This window comes from Hemitrygon akajei, chromosome 10 (genome assembly GCF_048418815.1).
Source record: "Hemitrygon akajei chromosome 10, sHemAka1.3, whole genome shotgun sequence".
Lineage (NCBI taxonomy): Eukaryota > Metazoa > Chordata > Chondrichthyes > Myliobatiformes > Dasyatidae > Hemitrygon > Hemitrygon akajei.
The window spans coordinates 27,833,433-27,856,502 of record NC_133133.1 but is presented as its reverse complement, the minus strand read 5'-3'; the positions used below and the strand labels follow the sequence as shown (position 1 = coordinate 27,856,502).

The following is a 23,070-nucleotide window of genomic DNA, read 5'->3' as shown; positions in this document are numbered from 1 at the left end:
GTGATTGATTTACTTATTTTTTTTCTTCTATATTATGTATTGCATTGAACTGCTGCTGCTAAGTTAACAAATTTCACAACACATACCTGAGATAATAAACGTGATTCTGATTCTATTTGCTTTTCCTTCTCCTGCTAATCATTTGAAGGTTACCTTGGCAGCTTTGATCTGCACCCTATCACAGGTATACCCTCTGTTCTCTACACTCTTTTTTGCTCTCTCTCTGCAATTCAATGAGCTCGGTCTCTCACTTTTCTAGTTCTGACGAAGGATCCTCATTTAGCACTATTTGGCTGTGTTTCTCCCATCACTGACGCAGCTGGACCTGCTGCGTGGCTCCCAGCATTTCATTATTTTGTTAATAATTCCTCAGTCTTTGACCTTTGAAGGAGACTGAGAAGGAAGGAAACGTAATCCAAACCTATATGAATTCACACAAAATGCTGGACCCAGACCCAGGGTCTCAATCCAAAACGTCAACTATTTATTCCCCTCCATAGAAGTTGGCTGACTTGCTGAGTTCCTCCAGAATTTATGTGTGTTGTTCAAGATTGCCAGTATCTGATGTATCTCTAGTGTCTAAACGAATTCTGTGTTTTTGTTGGGCCCTAGTGGAATTTCATAGGTGACGATGCAGGAATAAGTTGTACTGAAACCAAACATCTTGCAGTGGACTAGAACACTTTCTTTTGTTCTACTCACCAATCCGAGGATCTGCAAAAAGGTGAAATGGTAGAAGAACAGAAGTCCAGTAGCAAGAAGGGCCCACCAGAAATCACCCAATGGTTCAGGTTGGTACACACCTGAAACAAAAACATTTTATTTAAAGGCCAGTCATTTCATTAAGGTGCCTCCTCAGACTGTCAGTTATTCATTGCCCATCATCTCTCCTCTTACCATAAAAGGGATTGCAGTCAGCACTTTAAACTTGTCAAAAGACATTCTTAGTGTTGATTTCACACTAGGATAAGTACACTGGTGTAATGGTGTACCCGCGTTCCCAAGGACACAGTGAGACCAACTGCAGGTCATCAACTTGGTGAAAAATGCAGCCAGGTTTGCCGGAAATTTGGACATGCAGTGTAAGGATCTGGATGTTGCTGACTGGCACATTTCAAAGTGCAGGGATGCCTGCCTGGTAATGCACTGCAACTCAGCGCAGCCGCGACGAAGGTTCTGTGGGGAAAGACCCCATTGTCGGACTTTGCTGCCACTGAACACTGAGGGGCTGGGTTTTGCCAAACAGACTCAAATACTTCCTGGGTACATGAAACATGAGCCACATTTATCCAATGTACAGAGGATTCCGGTTAATTGCGACACATCGGGACCAATAAGCAGTTGCTAGAAAGCCAAAGTTTCATGGAAATAGTTTTTTTTAAAAAAGTACACTATATAAAAAAGGACAAACTACTGTTTAACTGAGTAGCAATTATGTATTTAATTGAAATATGGAACAAATTAGAACTCTATCAATATTATTACAGTACTGTAGAACTGTGTACTAGCTCCTAATAGTTATCGATGGAGGAACCCATCCAGTGTGTGCTGCCATATTCTTTCGATTGACTGTAAATGAGCAAAATTGGCACAGACACCTAGTACAGATAAGGGCCTGCTTTCATACAATGCTTTTGATGATTGCATCCTCTGACTCTTCATTGTAATATTCTAGATGATCATTGATACCTTCAAATTCTTTGTGGTTCTTGTTGACGTAATAATTTCACTTTCACTCCCAACCAGCTCTGGCATGGAAGCTTGAAACTGCAGTGAGCAAGTTCAGAGATGTCTTACTGCTTATTACTTGCCAACTATCAGTGACAAAAAACACATACAAACAATGCCATTTAAAAACTGTTTGCTCCAAGCATGATGCAGTGTCTAATGACCACAATGAAGTGCACGCATCTGACACTAGTTAGAAGCATGTTCAGCAACAGTCTCCTGGCTCAATTAAGCAGCATAATGTCCCAAATAAACAAAGGAAATCCCAGCTATTTTCTCAATTAGATTTTGTTGTTTAAGATTTGTCCCAAATAAGCAGCTGCCCTGATTAACTGATGTTCCAATTAACTGGAATCCACAGCATTTATCTGATAGCACAAACGCAAGGAAAGACCCATAATGATTGCACTGTACACCCTGCATTGTGGACTACGTGCTGAGAGATCGACTGAATCTAGGTGCAGTCGGTGGGGGGTGTGGGGAGAATGACAGTAACTCTCCCACCATATAATAGAAATTTTTTATGAATAAAGGTTATCTTTACAAACTCCGTACATTGTGAGAAATATTAAACACAACATCATTACTTCCTATGAGTCACACGAGAAGTCAAAATATTATCTCAAGGTTGTAATAACTTCACAATTTTGATTACGATTATCTATACCTGTACCAATTTTCACTTGGTGGCCACCTTATAGCTCCTTCTGTGCAGTAACTATTGTAAAACTAAGAAATATCACCAACTAAATTGTATAAATGTATACGGGGCATCTTATAGATAATGCAGTGTACCAGTGATACAGGGTGGGAGTGTAAACTTAATGGCAGATTCATCAGTCAAACGGACTGCTCCGTTATAAACGATGAAGAGAGACATCGAGATTCCAGTTTTGAGGTATCTAATTAAATGAAGTATTTAAATATGCAGTTGCCTTAATTTTTTGTGATTCCATTTTCAAGACCTGGATTACAATCCTAACAGAGGCGAGAGTTCCTCAATGTGAAACAAATCATCTGACATTGTTATTCTGTTATACGTAAGAGATGGAGGATTTGATGAGAAAAGTATCGGCATATAGAATTCATGTCAGATAATTATTTTGAGATTAAAGCTAAGAATCATCTGCTCAAGGCTGCAGCAACATCAGCTATCACTACATTCAGGGGAACTACACATACCAATCAATGCAGAGAAGTCCTTGCTGGATTTGTACAGTGGCATTATTCGCAACTGCCAGCAGAAAATAAACATTTGAATTGACTTCTATTATAATTTTATAAGAATTTTGATAGATTTCCTTTTTACCCGGTCCCACTCCCAATGAATTACCAGTTTCACTGAAGTCAGTGTTCTGCGGCCAACACCAAAAGGTCTTGGCCTAAGATATTGACTGCTTATTTACCTCCACAGATGCTGCTTGACCTGTTGAGTTTCTCCAGCATTTTGTTTCTTTCCCCAAGATTTCCAGCATCAGCAGAATCTCCTATGTCTCTGAACACAAAATTCACCATGCTGATTTTGACACTGGGATCCATTACCAATCCTAGTTTCTCTCAGACTGCATTAGTAGGTCTTTTCAAGATTTCAGAGTTATACCACAAGGCATAGGAACAGAATTAAGCCATTTGGCCCATTGAGTCTGCTCCACCATTTAATCATGGCTGATCCATTTTTCCTTTCAGCCCCAGTCTCCTGCCTTCTCCCCATATCCCTTCATTCCTTGACCAATCAAGTATCTATCAACCTCTGCCTTAAATATACAGAAAGACTTTGTTGGCCTTGGAGGATTTAAAATACGGAAGAACATGTCGGACTCAAATGCATCAAGGACAGTGGAAGCAGACAGATCAATTGTCTTTGCTCCTGCCATGTGCTTGGAGATGGAGGCTGCCATTTTGTGGAACTGTTTTATGTCTTCCAATTTGTGAGATAAAGTTGCTTTGCTTTCCGTGTTTTGAAGAAGACGCAATGATGCTTCAGGCGATCTGCTGAACCAGAGACCAGTTCCAAAGAAGTTATTTGTGAGGTATTCTTTGATACAACGTAACATGTAGGTTTGCGAATGTTGGGGGTTGGTGCCTGCCTGGAATGATTCGATTTGGATACTGAAGGGAACAAAGAAGCATAAATTGCTGATTGCCACTCGCTGGGAAGAGGGCAATAAATGGATGTTAGCCTGGAGCAGAGCCAATAAAATGGTATTGAAGGTCAATCAGATTACCTACAACCAATGATACTGGAACACCACCTTTGAATTGGTAAGGAACGAGTGTAAAAGTGGACACTTTGATTGTGCTATCAGTGATAACTCTCTCTAGAGATCCACCATCGCAAGGAAGAGCCCCCATACCAGGGGCTCAGCAAAGAAGGGATCGATCATCTGGCCAACGGAGATCCCCTATTCCACTATATAAATTGGACAAGTTGTCTGAGTGAGTATTGGTACAGAGGGAACAGTAGAATTCATGTTCTAAAGTTGTTGACCTGGAATCAACATAACTACGCTGTTGTTTGTGCAGGGACAATAAAGTGTGAGCTTCGATTAATTACAATATACGTAATGAATGTCCTAACCTAGTTACGTTGATGAACAGTCAACAACTTGGCCTCCATAGCTGTCTGTGGCAATGACTACTCACTGGCCAAAGAAATTCCTCACTTCTGCTCTAAAAGGGAAGCCCTCTTTTCTGAGGCTGTGTCCTCTGGTCTTAGGCTCTCTCACCATAGGAAACATCCTCTCCACATCCACTCTATCAAGACCTTTCATCATTTGTTAAGTTTAAATTAGGTCACTCCTTATTCTTCTGAATTCTAATAAATACAGGCCCAGAGCCATCAAATACTCTTCATATGGCAAGCTGTTCAATCCTGGAATTATTTTCGTGAATCTCAGAATGGAAACAGGCCATTCAGCCCAATTTGTTCCTGCCAATCAAGTTGCTTATCTGAGCCAGTCTCAGTTGCCTATATTTGGCTCATGACCCTCTATAACAGGGTTTCCCAACCAGGGGTCCAGGGACCCCTCGGTTAATGTCAGGGGTCCATGGCATAAAAAAAGTTGGGAGGATCACGTGCTCTAAACTTTTCCCATCCACATACCTGTTCAGTGTGTAATGGAATACATCAATGTAGATTGGCTGAATGAATTACATAGCCGTAACAACATCACACGGTGTGTTTCAAATCTAGTTAAAGATACTTCAAAGGAACTGAATCTATGTCAAAAATTCTTAAACTAAAGCAATATTATATTGCACTTCAATTCGCCTCTCTCTTATGATGAGTAAGGTAGCTGAAAAGGTTGGATGATATTTCATTCCAGGCGGCTCTTTATTGTCACCCAGGAATTTTGAGCCAGATCATATTAGGCAGGAGGAGCTACACACTGGGTGCACCTGCCTAGAGTTTGCCTCTTTTGCTCTAGGTGCCGATAAACAGAACCAGAATCAGGTTTTAGATCGCTGACATATGTTGTGAAGTTTGTTGTTTTCTGGCAGCAGTAAAGTGCGAAGCATAAAATATACTTATAAATGACAAGAAATCCAGTGCCTTGGAAAAGGATTCAACCCCACAGAACTATTTTCACATTTTACTGTTTCATTTTCTAAATTTAAAATATACTGAAGTGGGATTTTCTTGAGCTACTCTACAAAACATTGTGCAACATGCCAAATCAAAAGAAAAATTCTCCAAAGCCTGTCAACAATTTATTAAAAATTAAAAACCAAAATTCTGAGGCTGAAAAAGTATTCATCCTCTTTGTAATTACTATACTAACAATCATCAGGTGCCTTACCAACTCACTCAACTTGTAGAAAATTGGAGGAACACTTGTTTTATATGTATGCATAAGAATAAACACTCCCTCTCTTTATATGGTCCAACAGTAAGGTAGATTTTCAACAGACCAAACCAAAATGGAGCCAAAAGAGCATTCAAGATAAGTCAGGGAAATGATAATTGAGAAGCACAAATCTGAGGAAGGGTACAAGACCATCTCAAAGGCACTGAAAATACCTTGGAGCTCAGTGCAGTTCATCAGGAAAAAGTGGAAAAACTATGAAACTATGAAGCCTAGGTCAGGCTGCCCCTCTAAACGTAGTCACCGGAGAAGAATGGCATTTGTAAGAGAGGCTTCTGTGACACCAAGTCACTCTGAGTGAGATGCAGAAGTCAGTGGCTGTAACTGGAGAAGATGTTCATGGCTCCACAATCTCTTCGTAACAGTGAGGCCACAGTCAGTCCACGACGGCAGCAGCGTCTCTCGTTCCATTACGCTGAGCACTGACGCTCCCCAAGGCTGTGTGCTCAGCCTGTTGGCGTTTGCACTGCTGATGCACGACTGTGTCACAGGATCCAGCTCAAACCGTGTCATCAGGTTTGCGGATGACACAACAGTGGCTGGCCTCATCAATAACGATGACGAGACGGAGTATAGAGAGGAAGTGGAATGGCTGGTGGATTGGTGTGAGAAAAGAACCTGAGGCCGAACATGGGGAAGACCATGGAAATTACTGTGGACTTCAGGAAGGTTCAGACAAACCATCGCCCTCTGCGAATACACGGCTCCTCTGTAGAGGGAGTTAAGTGCACCAAGTTCCTGGGAGTTCACCTCACAGACAACCTCACCTGCTCCCTTAATATCACCTCCCTGAACAAGGCGGCACAGCAGCACCTCTACTTCCTAACAAGATTGAAGCAAGCAAGGATCCCATCACCACCCCACTCATCTTAATTGCATTTTACAGGAGCACCATTGAGAGCATCCTGACAAGCTGCATCTTCATCTGATAAGGGAGCAATCGAACTTCAGACCTAAACGCACTTCAATGAACTGTGACAACAGCTGAGAGGATCATAGGAGTCTCCCTACCATCCATTGGACATTTATCAGGAGCACTGTGTACATAGGGCCCTTAGTATTATTAAAGATCCCACCCATCCATCCAGCATCCTCTTTGACTTTCTGCCATCAGGCAGGAGACTCCGATGCATAAAAACAAGAACGGCCAGGATGAGAAACAGTTTTTTCCCCCCAGGCCATTAGGCTTCTGAAATCCTGGCCACATCGTATTCAAAGTGTCACTGGTTAATCTGTTCCGTACTTTACAATATTTCATATTAATGCACTTTAATTTGTTATTTATGATCCATCTGTAAATTTTATCCTTACCCTCATAATTTATCGTGTGTTGTTACGTGACCCTGGTTCAAAGAAAAACTCAACCTCTTGACCATGTCTGCATGCGTTTATGCATCGAGTTGCTGACACGATTGGCTGAATAACATTAAAGAGGTGTACAAGTGTACCTAATAAAGTGACCACATGGGGTATGACCTAACATGTTCCTGATTTGACCACAGAGAAGTAGTGGTTTAGTGGTTTAGTCGGATTATGTGATGCAGAGGCACAGGATTAAAAGATATATTTATACAGCATCTTTTACAATCCCATATAAATGCAATAGTCCCAAAAGTCTCAAATGTAATCCTTCACCTCCTCCACCTCATTTTTTCTGGTTTCTTCCCCCTTCCTCTCCCGTCCTGAGGAAGAGGTTTTGTCTGAAACGTCCACTATTTATTCCTCTCTACAGATGCTGCCTGATGTGCTGAGCTCCTCCAGCTCTCTGTGGGGGTTCCTCAGGATTTTGTGCACCTGCAGAATCTGGTGAGCTCATGACCAGTGAGGTGTTTTTGCTGCGTCAACTCCATTGGAATGTAGGAGACACAAAAGGCAACTTTTGCACAATGAACTCTGAGAAACACCAGCACTGCAATGGACCCAGATTGTGCATTTTGTTTAGGATGAGAGTTATCAAAGAACTTGGCTTAATACAGGGAAGCATCTAGATGGGAGATGCCAGAGAGTAGTGGTGGATAATTGTTTATCGGGATGGAGGCCGGTGACTAGCGGGGTGCCTCAGGGATCTGTTTTGGGCCCAATGTTGTTTGTAATATACATAAATGATCTGGATGATAGGGTGGTAAATTGGATTAGTAAGTATGCCGATGATACTAAGGTAGGAGGTGTTGTGGATAATGAGGTGGGTTTTCAAAGCTTGCAGGGAGATTTATGCCGGTTAGAAGAATGGGCTGAATGTTGGCAGATGGAGTTTAATGCTGAGAAGTGTGAGGTTCTACATTTTGGCAGGAATAATCCAAATAGAACCTACAGGGTAAATGGTAGGGCATTGAGGAATGCAGTGGAACAGAGAGATCTAGGAATAACAGTGCATAGTTCCCTGAAGGTGGAGTCTCATGTAGATAGGGTGGTGAAGAAGGCTTTTGGAACGCTGGCCTTGAGTACAGAAGTTGGGATGTAATGTTAAAATTGTACAAGGCATTGGTAAGGCCAAATTTGGAATATTGTGTTGTTATGATACCAGCCCCCTCCTTTGTGAGAATTGCAAGAGCCCTAGTGAAAGGGGGGTCAATGACCCAAGAGAGAGAGAGAGACAGGCTGAATGGACACAGGAAATGGAAAGACATTCCACTGGGACAAAAGCTGGTGACTGTGGCATTGTTCTCAGGAGACACCTGGGAACTGCAGACGTGCCAACTCGCAGGGACATTGTAAAGCCCTCGGGCAAAGTGGGCTGGTTGAGAGAGAGATTGCATCACCTGCAACCTGATTGACACCTGAGATCCCGTGAGGCAGTATAAAGAAGGGTCTGAAAGAGGACGACCCTCAGACGCACCAAGGAGACACCAAGAAGCACGATACCGCTTCCCGTGGGAACGGGAAGCCATTTTGAAGTAAGCCACGTGCGTTAAATTCCGAATGCGGGGTTTGTGGCTGGAACCAACGGAAGATCGCTTTTAACTAACAACGGGGAAGATCGCTCCCCTGATTCCATGGATGTTTTGGGCAAGTTTTTCCGTTTATCTCTCTCTCTCTCCAACACGTGAAACCAAAAAGGGAAAAGCCTGCAGACTTCAGAGTGACTCTTTATATTTCCAATTGGACTCAGTATTATACCCTAGACAACGAAAGAGCTTATTTCTGAGTGATTATTAATGTACCTGCGTTTTAGATTGAGTATTGACGCATGTTATCTGAATGTTTGTATTAACCTTAATTTTTGTGCCCCTTTATTAATAAAACTTTTGAAAATAGTACCATTGGACTTCAACTGACATATCTATCTTTGCTGGTAAGTGAAACCAGTTACTGGTTTCATAACAGTGTACAGTTCTGGTCACCGAATTATAGGAAAGATATCAATAAATTAGAAAGAGTGCAGAGACGATTTACTAGGATGTTACCTGGGTTTCAGCACTTAAGTTACAGAGAAAGGTTGAACAAGTTAGGTCTCTATTCATTGGAGCGTAGAAGGTTGAGGGGGGATTTGATCGAGGTATTTAAAATGTTGAGAGGGATAGATAGAGTTGACGTGAATAGGCTGTTTCCATTGAGAGTAGGGGAGATTCAAATGAGAGGACATGATTTGAGAGTTAGGGGGCAAAAGTTTAAGGGAAACACGAGGGGGTATTTCTTTACTCAGAGAGTGATAGCTGTGTGGAATGAGCTTCCTGTAGAAGTAGTAGAGGCCAGTTCAGTTGTGTCATTTAAGGTAAAATTGGACAGGAAAGGAGTGGAGGGTTATGGGCTGAGTGCGGGTAGGTGGGACTAGGTGAGATTAAGAGTTCAGCACGGACTAGGAGGGCCAGAATGGCCTGTTTCCATGCTGTGATTGTTATATGGTTATATGGAAAATGGGTAACAATAAGGGAAGTAGCTGGATCTGAATTTAAATAGAGGTGAGGGGAGATGGAGAGAGAAGAACTGGATGAAGAGCAATGAAGGAAACAGGATGTCAACAGAGAAAAATCAGTATCAATAACACAGGCAGCACGAGGAATATCACAGTAGTACACTCAAATGGAGGAAGAGGGTGGCGGATAGGAAGCGTGGACAAGAGATACCTGCTTTAATTCCTGCAAAAGGGAAAAAAAATAGCCGGCTTAAGAAACTCGGAAAGTCAAGTTTTCAAGCAGGTCATCACATTTTGACCTCATCCTTAATAATCGACTTCAACATCTTTCCAACCACTGAAGCCAGACTAACAAGCCTATAGTTTCCTTTCTTCTGCCTCTCTCCCTTCTTGAAGAGTGGAGTGACATTTGCAATTTTCCTTTCATGTATCTAAACTCCAGGCCTATCTGCACCATCTCTCCTCATATGACAACTGATCATCCCAGGAACCAAGCTGGAGTAGCTTTGCTGCAATCCCTCCCTCACAAATATACTACCTCTTCGGTAGGGAGACCAGTCTTATTAACAATATCCAGGTGTGGTCCCGCTAAGGCTTTATATAATTGGATTTAAAGTCACCTAATCTTGTATCTAAATCCTTGTGCAATAAAGTACAGATGTTCATATGACCATAATTTTAACCTTCAACATTTAGATTGCATATCATTTGTATCTTTCAAGCAGAAACAGTTTTGTAAGATTTGCCGCAATTTCCAAAGACTGTTAACTATGTTTTCTCTCCTTTATATCTGCTCAGCTAGGACAGTAGAGATGCCAGGCAGGATAGTTGAATGTTTCTCTTGCAGGATGTGGGAAGGCAGGGAGATGTCCAGTGACCCTGACGACTACAACTGCGAGAAGTGCATCCAACTGCAGCTTCTAACAATCCGCATTATGGAGTTGGAGCTGGAGCTGGATAAACTCCTGATCATTTGGAAGGCTGAAGGGGTGATAGATAGGACATATAGAGAGGTAATTACACCCAAGATACAGGACTCAGGAAACTGGGGGACAGTCAGGAAGGGGAAAGGTGTTAAGGAGCCAGTACAAAGTACCCCCATGCCCAACCCCCCCCCCCCCCCGCAACAATAGGTACATCACTTTGGATACTGTGGGGGGTGGGATGGGTTGGCCTAACAAAGGAAAGTCACAGTGGCTGGGTCTCTGGCACTGAGTCTGGCCCTGTGACTCAGAAGGGAAGGTGGGAGAAGGGGTATGCAGTGGTGACAGAGGATTTGTTAGCCAGGGGAATGGACAGGAGCTTCTGTGGGTGAGAACAAGATTCCCAAATGGTATGTTGCCTCCCGGGTGCCAGGGTCTGGAATATCTTGGATCAAGTCCTCAACATTCTTAAGTGGGCAGGTGAACACCCGGAAGCCATGGTCCATGTAGGTACCAATGACATGGGTAGGATGAGTGACAAGGTTCTGCATGGGGAATTCACGGAGTTAGGTGCCAAGTTAAAGGGCAGGATCTCCAGGGTTGTGATCTCAGGATTGCTACCTGTGCCACATGCTAATGAGACCAGAAATAGGAAGATTACACAGTTTAATACGTGGCTAAGGAGTTGGAGTAGGAGGGAGGGCATAAAAATTTTGGTTCATTGGTCTCTCTTCCAGGGAAGGTGGGACCTGTACGGAAGGAACAGTTTGCACATGAACTGGAAGGTGACTAATTCCTAACGGGAAGGTTTGTTAATGCCGCATGGTGGGGTTCAAACTAGAGTTGTAGGGGGATTGGAATCAGAGTGCCAGAACAGTTAGTGGAGAGGTTGTGGAGGCAGATGCTGGTAAGACTCAGACAAAGTTATGAATCAAAGTATAGAGCATGGTGTGACTACTGTCCTGAGCTGTCTATATTTCAAATGAAGTATAGGAAAGGCAAATAATAGTGCTGAAGATGAAGTGGCTGGTTTACAGAGTCAATGTGTAGTGAGGAGAGGCTGTTGAAAGGGCAAAATTGTAGTCAACAGGACATAAAAGGTGGACAAAATCAGAAAGGGTGAAGACAAGACCGAAGGCATTATATTTGAATGTGCACAGTAGACGGAATAAGGCAGATGAACTTGCAGCACAGTTGCAGATTGGCAGGTGTGATATTGTAGGCATCACTGAAACCTATCTAAAAGAAGATTATTACTGGGAGCTTAACGTCCAAGGATACACATTGTATCAAATGGACAGGCAGGAAGGCAGTGGGAGTGGCGTTCCTCAATTAGTATTAAGTGAAATCAAATCATGAGAAAGGATTGTCATAGTGTCAGAAAGTGTTGAATCATTGTAGATAGAGCTAAGGAACTGCAAGAGTAAAAAGACCCAGATGGCTGTTGTATACAGACACTCAAACAGTAGTAAGGATGTGCTCTACAAATTGCAATGGGAGATAGAAAATTCATTCCAAAAGGGCAATGTTACAATAGTCAAGGGAGATTTCAATATGAGGGCAGATTGGGAAAATCATGTTGGTGCTGAATTCCAAGAGGGCGAATTTCTAGAGTGCCTATGAGATAGCTTTGCAAAGCAACTCATGGTTGAGCCCACTAGAGGATCAGCTATTCTACACTGGGTGCTGTGCAATGAACCAGAATTGATTAAAGAGCTTAAGGTAAAAGAACCCTTAAGGTCAAGTGATCACAATGTGATTGAATTCACCCTGAAATCTGAGAAGGAGAAGCTAAAGTCAGATGTATCAGTATTAAAGTGAGAATTACAGAGGCATGAGAGAGGAGTTGGCCAGAACTGACTGTAAAAGAACACGGGCAGGGAGGACAGCAGAGCAGCAATGGCTGGAATTTCTGGAGGCAATTCGGAAGGCACAGGATATATACATCCCAAAGAGGAAGAAGTACTCTAAAGGGAAGGTGACACAACCGTAGCTAACAAGAGAAGTCAAAGCCAACACAAAAGCCAAAGAGATGATATATAATAGTGCAAAAATTAGTGGGAAGTTAGAGAATTGGGAAGCTTTGAAAAACCAACAGAAGGCAACTAAAAAATCATTAAGATGGAATACAAAAGTAAGCTAGTCAATAGTATTAAAGAGGATACCAAAAGTTTCTTCAGATACATAAAGTGTAAAAGAGAGGGAGGAGTGGATATTGGACCACTGGAAAGCGATGCCTGAGAGGTAGTAATGGAGGGAGAAGGAAATGGCGGATGAAATAAATAAATATTTTGCATCAGTCTTCACCGTGGAAGACACTGTCAGTATGGCAGAAGTGCACCTCAGGGATTTGTTGCCACGGGCAGCTGAGGATGCTGAGTCTTTTTGTATATTTAAGGCAGATAGATTGTTGATTGGTCGGGGCACGAAGGACAATGGCAGAGCAGACTTGATGGGCAAAATGGCCTAATTCTGCTCCTATATCTTATGGTTTTCACACGCAAACCTACCCAGGCACCATCAGCTTTTCAGGGACCGTGTCAGCTTTTTCATTGCATCGGTCAGTTTCAATAGTTTTCAAAGTCAGCATATACGTATAATGCACCATCGGACAATGCACATACCAGACTTATTTTTGGATTTGTTCACAATTGGGTTAAACTTTGCAAGCAAATACTGCTGAAGCAGCTTTTGCCAACTTTATTTAGAGTCAGCGATCAGAATTTCTGACCTTGCCTTTCTCAAGAAGAGTTGAAGGGTACTGTATCTTATCTGAAAACTGGCAATAAAGTATTACACACAGAGTGCACTTCCACCAAGATTGAGCACTGATACCAAAATATAAATAAATACAGGTATAATATTCAGTGTTCTTGCACAATGTAAATGCAGATTATCCATTATCATACTATGTTTTGGAAATTTTTACAGACACTGAATTTGCAGTTATAGAGCATTACAGCACAGAATCGGGTCTCAGCCTATTAAACTGTGCCAGCTTGGTCTCATCTACATGCACCAGAACCATAGCCCTTCATACCTCTCTCATTCTTGTACCTATCCAAACTTCTCTTAAATTTCACAATTGAAACCACATTGACCACATTCACTGGCAGCTAATTCAACACTCACACCACCTTCTGAGTAAAGCTGCTCCTGGCTAGACTCCCCTTAATTATTTCACCTTTCACCCATAACCTATGACCTCTAGTTCTTGTTTCATTCAACTGGAGAGAAAAAAACCTGCAAGCATTCACTCTAGATATACCGCTCATGATTTTGGATACCTCCATATGATCTGCCCTCATTCTCCAACAGCACAGTGAATAAACTCGTAACCTATTCAACCATACCCTGCAACTTTTTTTCCTTTTCTCCGTGCCTTGTGGCGCATCAGGCGGCAATTTTGCCGTTTCCGTAGCAGATTGTTTTTTTACAAGGCCGAGTTGCTAGCTCGATGCTCAGCCCAGCTATCATGGAAAGCGTGCAAGGTGCCGGCGAATTCAAACTCAGGACCATTTGCCCCAAAGTCCAGTGCTGACACATCTACACCACCGGCCAGCTTTAACACCGTTTCTTCCAGCAAATTCTTTATTTAATAAAGGTTACTTAATATGTGAATTTTCAGACATTATTGGTCAAACTGCTGTGGCCTTCAAACAGCCAAATTGAGCACATCACAGGAACTAGGCCCCTGCTCCATGAAGCAGCTATCAAAATCAAAGACAACGTGCGTCGCAGACCTTCTCCCATCGCTTAAGAGATACAAAAACCTGAAAGCATGCATCACCAGCTCAAGGACAATTTCTATCCTACTCTTAGCAGGATATCTTGTATGATAAGATGGACACTCGACCTCACTATCTCCCTCATTATGATCTTGCACTTTGTAACTTCTGCACTTTATTCTGCATTGTTACTGTTTTACTTTATCCTAGCTCAATGCACTGTGTAATGATTTGATCTGTATAAACAGTGTGTAAGACAAGCCTTTCACATTATCCTGGTACGTGTGCTAATACTAAACCAATGCCAATACAGACATCCAAAAGTACAGTTTGTGGGACAGGAATACTTGGTCAAGCATATTAATTTATTTCAGTGCACATTTTGAAATTACTTTTAATCATTATAATACTGTACATTAATTATATATTATTTCTAGTTCAATAAAAGTGGCATTTATAGAGTAGATGAGGAGGTTAAATCGCATGAGCGGGTAAAATATAGGTTGGTGCATTGCTGCCATCTCTGGCAAGAGAGTGTAATTACAACATAACAATTTCTACACAATCACGAAGAAATCTCATGTTAATATAGTCAGTGGCTACTTTATTGGGTACAGTACAACTCTACACCAGCTTGTTAATTCAAATATGTAATCTGCCAATCATGTGGCAGTGAGACAATGCACAAAAGTATGCAGGAATGGTCAAGAAGTTTAATTGTTGTTCACACCGAATATCAGAATAGGGAAGAAATGTGATCTAAGAAACTGATGGTTTATTATATTATTATTTAGAGGTACAGTACAGTGCGAAAGTCTTAGGCACCTTAGATTTTAAAAAAATACAAATTTGGTTTTAGATGGTTAATTTTTTTTGTCTTTTACATTAGTGTGTCAGTAGAAAACAGCAAATTTTAGATTTCCAAACATTCATTTGCCAAAAAATTAAATGTTACAGAAAAATTCTTGTATTTCATTAAAGATAGTAACATATTAATAGACCACGATTCAAATCAAACCTCTTTCACCTCAGATGGTTGAAGAAGTTTAGTATGGGTCCCAAAATTCTAAGGACTTTCTACAGGGGCACAATTGAGAGCATCCTGACTGGCTGCATCACTGCCTGGTATGGGAACTGTACTTCCCTCAGTCGCAAGACTCTGCAAAAAGGGGTGCAGGCTGTCCAGCGCATCTATAATTATGAACTTCCCACTATTCAGGACATTTACAAAGACAGGTGTGTAAAAAGGGCCCGAAGGATCATTGGGGACCCGAGTCACCCCAACCACAATCTGTTCCAGCTGCTACCATCTGGAAAACGGTATCACAGCATAAAAACCAGGACCGACAGGCTCCGGGACAGCTTCTTCCACCAGGCTGTCAGACTAATTCACACTGATACAATTGTATTTCTCTGTTATATTGACTGTCCTATTGTATGTACTATTTACTACAAATCAATATTAATTGCACATTTAGATGGAGACACAACATAAAGATTTTTACTCCTCATGTACATGAAGGATGTAAAGTTAATTCAATTCACATAAAAACTTTATTACTTAGTAGGTATATAGCCCAGTGCTTGATTAAACAAAGATCACAAACAGGTGCTAATGATCAATGACATGAGTTGAATGAACTAATTGATTAGCTGAGAGAGAAATAGGTGTATAAGGAATCAAACTGGGTGAAGGACAACCAAACTAAAAAGTGAGGCTGTGGCAGATGAGATCAAAATCATCAATCCTCACACCATGGCAAGAGTGAGCATAGCAACAAGACACAAGATGGTCATTCTGCACCAACAGGGTCTCTCCCAAGTAGAAATTTCGTTGCAGACAAAAGTTTCAATATATGCTGTCCAAGCATTTCTGAAAAAGCACAAAGAAATGGGCAAGATTGAGGACTAGAAACACTGTGGTCAGCCACAGAAATTGAGTGCAGCAGTGAAGAGATACATCAAACTGATGTCCCTTCTAAATTGGAAGAAGTCCAACACTGCTATCAGCTCTGAACTCACAGAAACCACTGGAACCAAAGTCCACCTATATACAGTCCAGAGAAGTCTTGTCTGAAGTGGTCTTCATGGAAGAGTTGCTGCCAAAAAGCCATTCCTCTGAAGTGGAAACAAAGGCAAGAGTCATAAAAACACAAGGACTGGGATGCTGAGCAATGGCAGCAGGTGCTCTGGACCGCCAAGTCAACATTTGAAATTTTTGGCTCAAACAGGAGGCAGTTTGTAGAAGAGCACTACATGAAGCACAGAGGAGGTTCCCTGCATGTTTGGGGCTGCACTTTTGCAAAATGGAGTTGGTGATCTGCGCAGAATTAATGGAATCCTCAGAGCTAAGAAATACAAGCAGATTCTCATCCATCATGCAGTACCTTCAGGGAGACATCTGATTGGTCCCAACTTCATTATGCAACAGGACAATGACACCAAACAACTGACCAAGGTCATAAAGAACTACTGTCATTGAAAAGAAGAACAAGGTGTTTGCAACAGGTGGAATTGCCTCCAAAGAGCCCTGATTTCAACATCATTGAGGCTGTCTTGGATTATCTGGAGAGACAGAAGCAAGCATGACAGCCAAGGTCTGCAGAAGAACTGTGGAGAGTTCTCAAAGATGCGTGGAATAACTTACCAGCCAATTTTCTTATAAAATTGTCTGACAGTGCACCTAAGAGAATTAACGCAGTTTTAAAGGCAAAGGATGGTCACACCAAATATTGATGTGATTTAGTTTTTTTTTTAAATCATTTTCTAATCTTTAAATATTAAAAAACACAATATAGAAACTTTTCATTTGAAAGCATCTTCATGGAAATAATTTTTTTCCCCACACGTCTGAGACTTTTGCATAGTACAATCCAGGACAGGCCTTTCCGTCCCAATGAACCACACCACCTAGTAATCCACCTATTTAACACTAGACTAATCACAGAACAATTTTCAATAACCAATTAATCTACTAATCAGTACATCTTTGAAGTGTGAGACGAAATTGGAACACCCAGAGGAAAGTCATGCGCTCCAGGTGAGAACTGTTACGAACCCCGTAACTGGGTCACTTACCAGCAAAGATAGAGAGGTCCGTTGAAGTCTGATGGTACTATTTTTAACAGTATTTATTGATAAAATACACAAAAATAATATCAATGCAAACATACAGATAATATACGTCGTCAATACTAAATCTAAAAGCGCGGGTATAATAATAATCACTAAGAAATAGCTCTATCGTTATCTAGGGGATAATGTATTGTCCGATGGAAATATAAAAGTCACTTTAGTTCAGTCAAGCTGTAGGCTGCAGCCTTTTTGGTTGGAGAGAAAGACGGAGGTTTAACTTGCCCATTCCTTTTACGATGTCAATCCTTCGAGAGTCGTTGGGGGACTGATTTCCCCTTCGAGGTTAGCTAAAGCTGTGCTTCTGTGGCAAGACCCACCAATTCCGAGGCAAATGGAAAAGGACGCACGTGGGCTGGTTCTACCGGCTTTCGCTGTTACGCTGTTACAGGAGTTCTAGCATTTCTTCTGGTGCGTCTGAAGGGGCTGTTCCTCAGACCCTCTTTTATCCTGACTCATAGGGTCTCAGATGTCAATCAGGTTGGGATGATGCAATCCCTCCACCAACCCCCCTCCCCCCTCGGTTCATTGCCTGGGGGCTTCGATGCATCGTACAGTATTCAATACACAATCCCGTCTCCAAGAGACAATAGCCGTTATCCATGGTTCCGCCTTTCGGAGGCCAGGACACATTCCAAACTCTTTGTGGATTCTGCATGTCTTTCTCTCATTTCCTGGGTCTCCTGAACTGACTTAATAGTGATCTTGCGATTCTCAAAAAGGAGGGGGCCACGGACGTAACAGAACGTACAAACTCCTTACAGATGACGCTGGAGTTGAACTCCAAACTCCAGAACTCCCCGAGCTGTAACAGGATTGCGCTAACCCTTACACTACTCCACCTACAGGGGGAACCTAATAAAGTGGCCAATGAGTGTAGCAATCTTATGGTTATACGCACAGTGGAAAGCAGAAATACATTCAGGGAAGCTATAAAGACACACGGGAAAGATGGATACTAGGCTCTATTGACGGGATGAAAAGACAAAGGGCAGGAGGAAGCTCACGAGGCATAAAATAGGTTACAAAGTCAAACAGATACAGGTAATGTAAAAGCTGGTGAGACACCATATAATTTCTTTCTTGCATTTCTTATGAACTTATGGGATTATTAACTAGAAGGATAGAACAAAGCTACCAACAATGAGTCCCACAGATTCATGGAATGGAATGCATTACAATGGCAACTTCCAGAGAAGATGAAAAGAAAGTACATAAGATTTTAAGCACAAGAGGCTCTGCAGATGCTGGAAATCTTGAGTATAATGTATGGGTCTATTTCTTTTAGAACAATGATCCTTCCCTTAGCACTATGTATTGATCTGTTGTCTGTGCATGTGCATTGTTCTCTCTCTCTCTGTCATTGCAATGTGACTACACCAGTTAAAATCATTGCCCGCTTGTGTTTTTAATTTAATTGATATGTACTTGTGCACAGACACAACAAATTGGTAACAAGTACGAACCTCAATGTCAGAAAATACCACGAACTGCACTGACAATTACGGCATGATTACAGGACGAAACAGTGAGAGGTAAATAGCACTAGAAGGCTGTCAGGGTGTCCAACAAACGTGTGAGTACAGTGAAAAGTAACAGTGAAAGAAATGTTGAATTTAAAGTGAAAACAACGTGGTGAAGGCTTCAATTGGGGAAGTCAACGAATTTGATAGCGCTATCGAAGGCTGGGAGTAGTATATTGAGGGGATGGAACTGTATTGTAACACAAACAATGTAGGGGAGCAAAAGAAAACCCCTACACTTTTTAGCTTAATGGGACCAGGAACGTACAGCCTCTTACTCAACTTAGTAACCCCTGCAAAACCAGCAAGCAAGATGTTTGACAAAATTGTTACAATTTTATAAAGTCTCTTGAGCCCTAAGCCATTGATAACATCTGAGAGATTTAGATTTTAGAAAAGGAAACAGTCAAAAGATGAAAACATCTCTGAACACATTGCAGAACTGTGCAAATGTCCCCAGTACTGTGACTTCAGAGAGGGACTTTCTGATGCATTAAAGGACTGGCTTGTATGTGGCAGGCATAGTCAAAGCACTCAGAAGAGGCTACTGGCAGAAAGAGAGCTAACCTTAGAACAGGCAATGACCACTGCAGTATAGTTAGAGACTGCAGCAAAAGATGCAGCAGAACCACAGAAAAGGAGATTAGAATGTGAAATGCACAAAATGTGTCTGAATGGTGCGAAAAGCCAAAGACGTCATTGATGTGGCAAATCCTCCCGTGATGCAAACGACTGCTGATTCAAAGAAAAGGTCTGCAAAAAGTGTCACAGACAAGGTCACACAGAGAGAGATTGTGCAAGCCAAACAAAAAGCACAACAGAGTGAAAAGCCTCAAACACAAAACTAAGCAATTGCATAAAGTTACCGAATGTAAAACAGAATCGGACAACATAAAATCTGACAAAGGTGAACCATCATGCCTAGATCTGCGTAGATTAGCAGAAGCAGATCGCAAAATCACCTGGATCACAATAGATGTGTCCGGAGTAAAACTGAAAATGGAGTTGGATACAGGGTCTCCTTTGTCCATAATTCCAGAGGAATTACAATATATTGTAATTACAATTATTGAATTACAATATATTGTTTTCTAAGATACCATTAGAGAAGACCTCAGTGATGATAATGACCTACAGATGTGAAAAAGTGTCTCCCAAAGGCAAAGTAAAAGTAAATGTGATTTCTGGAGGCCAAACACAGGAGTTAGAGCTTTATGTATTAAAAAGTGGAGGGCCAGCACTTTCTGGGTGTGAATGGTTGAGAAAAATCCTTAGAAGGTTGGCGTCATTCAATGTCTGTAGTGAGGTTGAGATAGTGATTTGGATGCATATCATATTTTTTGCTGAGTTAAGTATTGTATGTGGTTAGTTTTGCTACAACAAGTGTATGGGACATTGGAAAAAAGTTGAATTTCCCCACGGGGATGAATAAAGTATCTATCTATCTATCTATCTATCTAGACAGGCACTCAATCAAAGCTCTGAGTTTGACATCAACAGGCAATGGCAAGCCCAACTGGTAGTACTAACCAGAGGCTGTCACAGCTGCTTAATGCTGATCAGAAGTTGTTTGAGAAGGAAGTAGATAAACAGATCGAAGACTTGGCCAACAGCTGTTTGGATATCAAAAAGTTCAAAATGTACTCCCACAGGCACAGTTCCAGCCATGGGAGTGGCCGTTTCACCATGGTAAGGAGTACATATTAACTTTGCTGGGCCATTCATGGACTCCATGTTTCTGGATGCTCATTCGAAGTGGCTGGAGGTTACACCAACAAGGACAACTGCCTCAGCAAACACTGCCTCTGCTCTGAGGATTATCTTCACCAGAAATGGCTCACCAGAACCAAGTTGTGAGTGACAACGGACCACAATACACATCAGAAGAATTCTGACCGTTCATGAAGGAAAATGGCATCAGACATTTCAAGTCAGCTCCTCACCACCCAGCAACAAATGGGTTGGCTGAAAGGTTTATCGAAACCTCCAAGAAGTCCATTAACGTGACAGACGAGGAAGACATTCCTCTACAGCACAAGGTGAACAACGTCCTTTTTGTGTATTGAAACTCTGTTCATGCGACGACCAATCAAATACCTGCAGTGCCACTCATGAGCAGGAATCTGAGATCTCACATAGACCTCCTGAAACCAGACCTCCGGAGGGAAGTGCAGAACAGTTCAGCCAGTTGCCAAGTAAAGCAGCAAGGAGCTTCAAGATTGGACAGGAAGTCCTAAAGTGTGATTACCAAGAACACAAGTGGACACCCAGTAGGACAGCAACAGGAACTGGACCACTGATATACATACTGGATGTTGGAGGGTAGACATGGAGGTGTCATGTGGACCAGATACTAGACGCTCAATCAAAGAACACACCTGAGCCGACTGCATCCAACATGACGGGCACATTACAGTCACCAGACTTACCTCTCAGTGATGATGTCACTGACAGCAACGTGACACCAGAAACTGAGAATGTTGTCTTAGACAAGACACCTGTCAAACCTGATGCCACTCCGCAGGTCCAGAGGCGCTACCCTGAAAGAAACCAAGCGCTACCCAAAAGACTGGATCTTTAGAACTGTGAAGGTAGTTATGGACTGTTATTGTGAAAGCATGTTTATCTGGAATATGGGTTTATGAAAGGGAAATTGAATGTTTTGTACATATACAGTTTTATGGTGCATTAATCTAAAGGGGGAGGAAGTGTAACATATGGCTCTATTTCTTTTACAGCAATGACCCTTCCCCCCCCCCCCCCTTAGCAGGTTGTCTACACATTCTCTCTCTTGCTGCAATGCTAATACACCAGTTAAAGCCACCTCACGCGTGTGTGCTTTTATTTAATCAATATGTAAGTTGTGCACAGACAAAACATTGAGCAACAGACACAAAATGCAGGAGAAACTCAGGTGTGGTAGCATCTATGGATGGGAATATACAGTCAAGACAGAAGCCAGAATAAGGTAGTGGGGGGAATAGGAGAAGGAGCACAAGCTGGAAGATGATAGGTGAGGGCAAGTGAGGGGAAGGTTAGTAGGTGGGTGGGGGGGATGAAGTAAGAAGCGGTGGAAGAGTAACCAGAATGGAAATGGAAAGAGAGAAGGAGGGAGGTGCGGGAGTCTTGATTACTGGAGGTTAGAAAAATCAATGTTCACGCCATCAGGTTGCAGGCTACACAGACAGAATGAGAGGATTTGCTCCTCCAAGCTGAGTTTGGTCTTATTGTGGAGGTGTAGGACAGGTGTAACACTCGTCTCCCTTACAGGGACACGTGCCAAGAGGGAGATCAACAGGGAGGTATGTGATTGGAAGTACAAAGTGTAAAAGGGCATTCTCATAAACATACGGTGTATGTGATGTAACTTGCACAGAGGTTGTTTTGACACTGACTCAAAGCTCAAGTCTTCAATAATAAGTAAAATGCAGACATTCCTTAATGAAGGCATCTACCTGTGCTTTCCCCTTAAACATTCAAACAAGCAACCTCTCTCGCCCTCAATTCATGCAGAGGTTCTTCTGCTCCCCAGTGTTTTAATTCTTTGTGGGGCTTAACCCCAGGATGACCTTCCTAATAAACTCAGAATCAGGAAATTCTGGAAATCAGAACAAGAAAATCCGATATGGCAGGGAAGCGAGAATGGCCTGCAGAGTTCATGCAGAGTGGCTGACAAAGGCAGTGATTGTTTATTTTGAAAGGATTTTTTGAAACTTACACAAGAAAAAGGTTTTAGTTAGGCACTTCAGAACATTCTTAATCCTGTAAACAAAATATCCACTGCATTATACTGTCCATAAACACTCCAGAAGGCCATTGAGGTGGGAAGAGAGCTATTTTCAACCTAGTATACTCCATGCAGGGAAAACTATAGACAACTGACGATAAATATACACAAAAAGTGATCGGAGGGAAGTAAAGGGGGATGTGAAGGGTAGTTTCTTTTTAATACACAGGGAGAGGTGGGTGTGTGGAACACACTGCCAGGGGTGGTGGTAGAGGCAGATACATTAGGGGCATTTAAGAGACTCCTAGATAGGCACATGGATGATAGAGAAAAGAAAGAGGGTTAGATTGTTGGTTAAAAGGTTGGCACAACATTGTGGGTCAAATGGCCTGTACTGTGCTCTACTGTTTCATGTTCTAATCCAAAACACTTCCAATCATTTTACTTTAAGAATGACACAGTGACTTCCAAAATGCTTGCATACACAACTGATCACTGCCATCTGTTTGTGGGATGTGCTTGTCACGGACTAAGGCAAATGCAGACATAAATTTTAATGATACGTTGCATGGATTGTAATTACATACATT

At 42.0% G+C, this 23,070-nt stretch overlaps 1 protein-coding gene across 1 annotated transcript in view; it reads right to left on the bottom strand.

Moving 5' to 3' along the window:
• The window catches only part of LOC140734249 (transmembrane protein 164-like), a 152,289-nt gene that overhangs the window by 29,797 nt on the left and 99,422 nt on the right, over nucleotides 1–23,070 (bottom strand). The window contains exon 5 of the mRNA XM_073057961.1: nucleotides 703–803. Within this exon, the coding sequence (XP_072914062.1) occupies nucleotides 703–803 (101 nt within the window). The remainder of the gene's footprint in view (nucleotides 1–702; nucleotides 804–23,070) is intronic.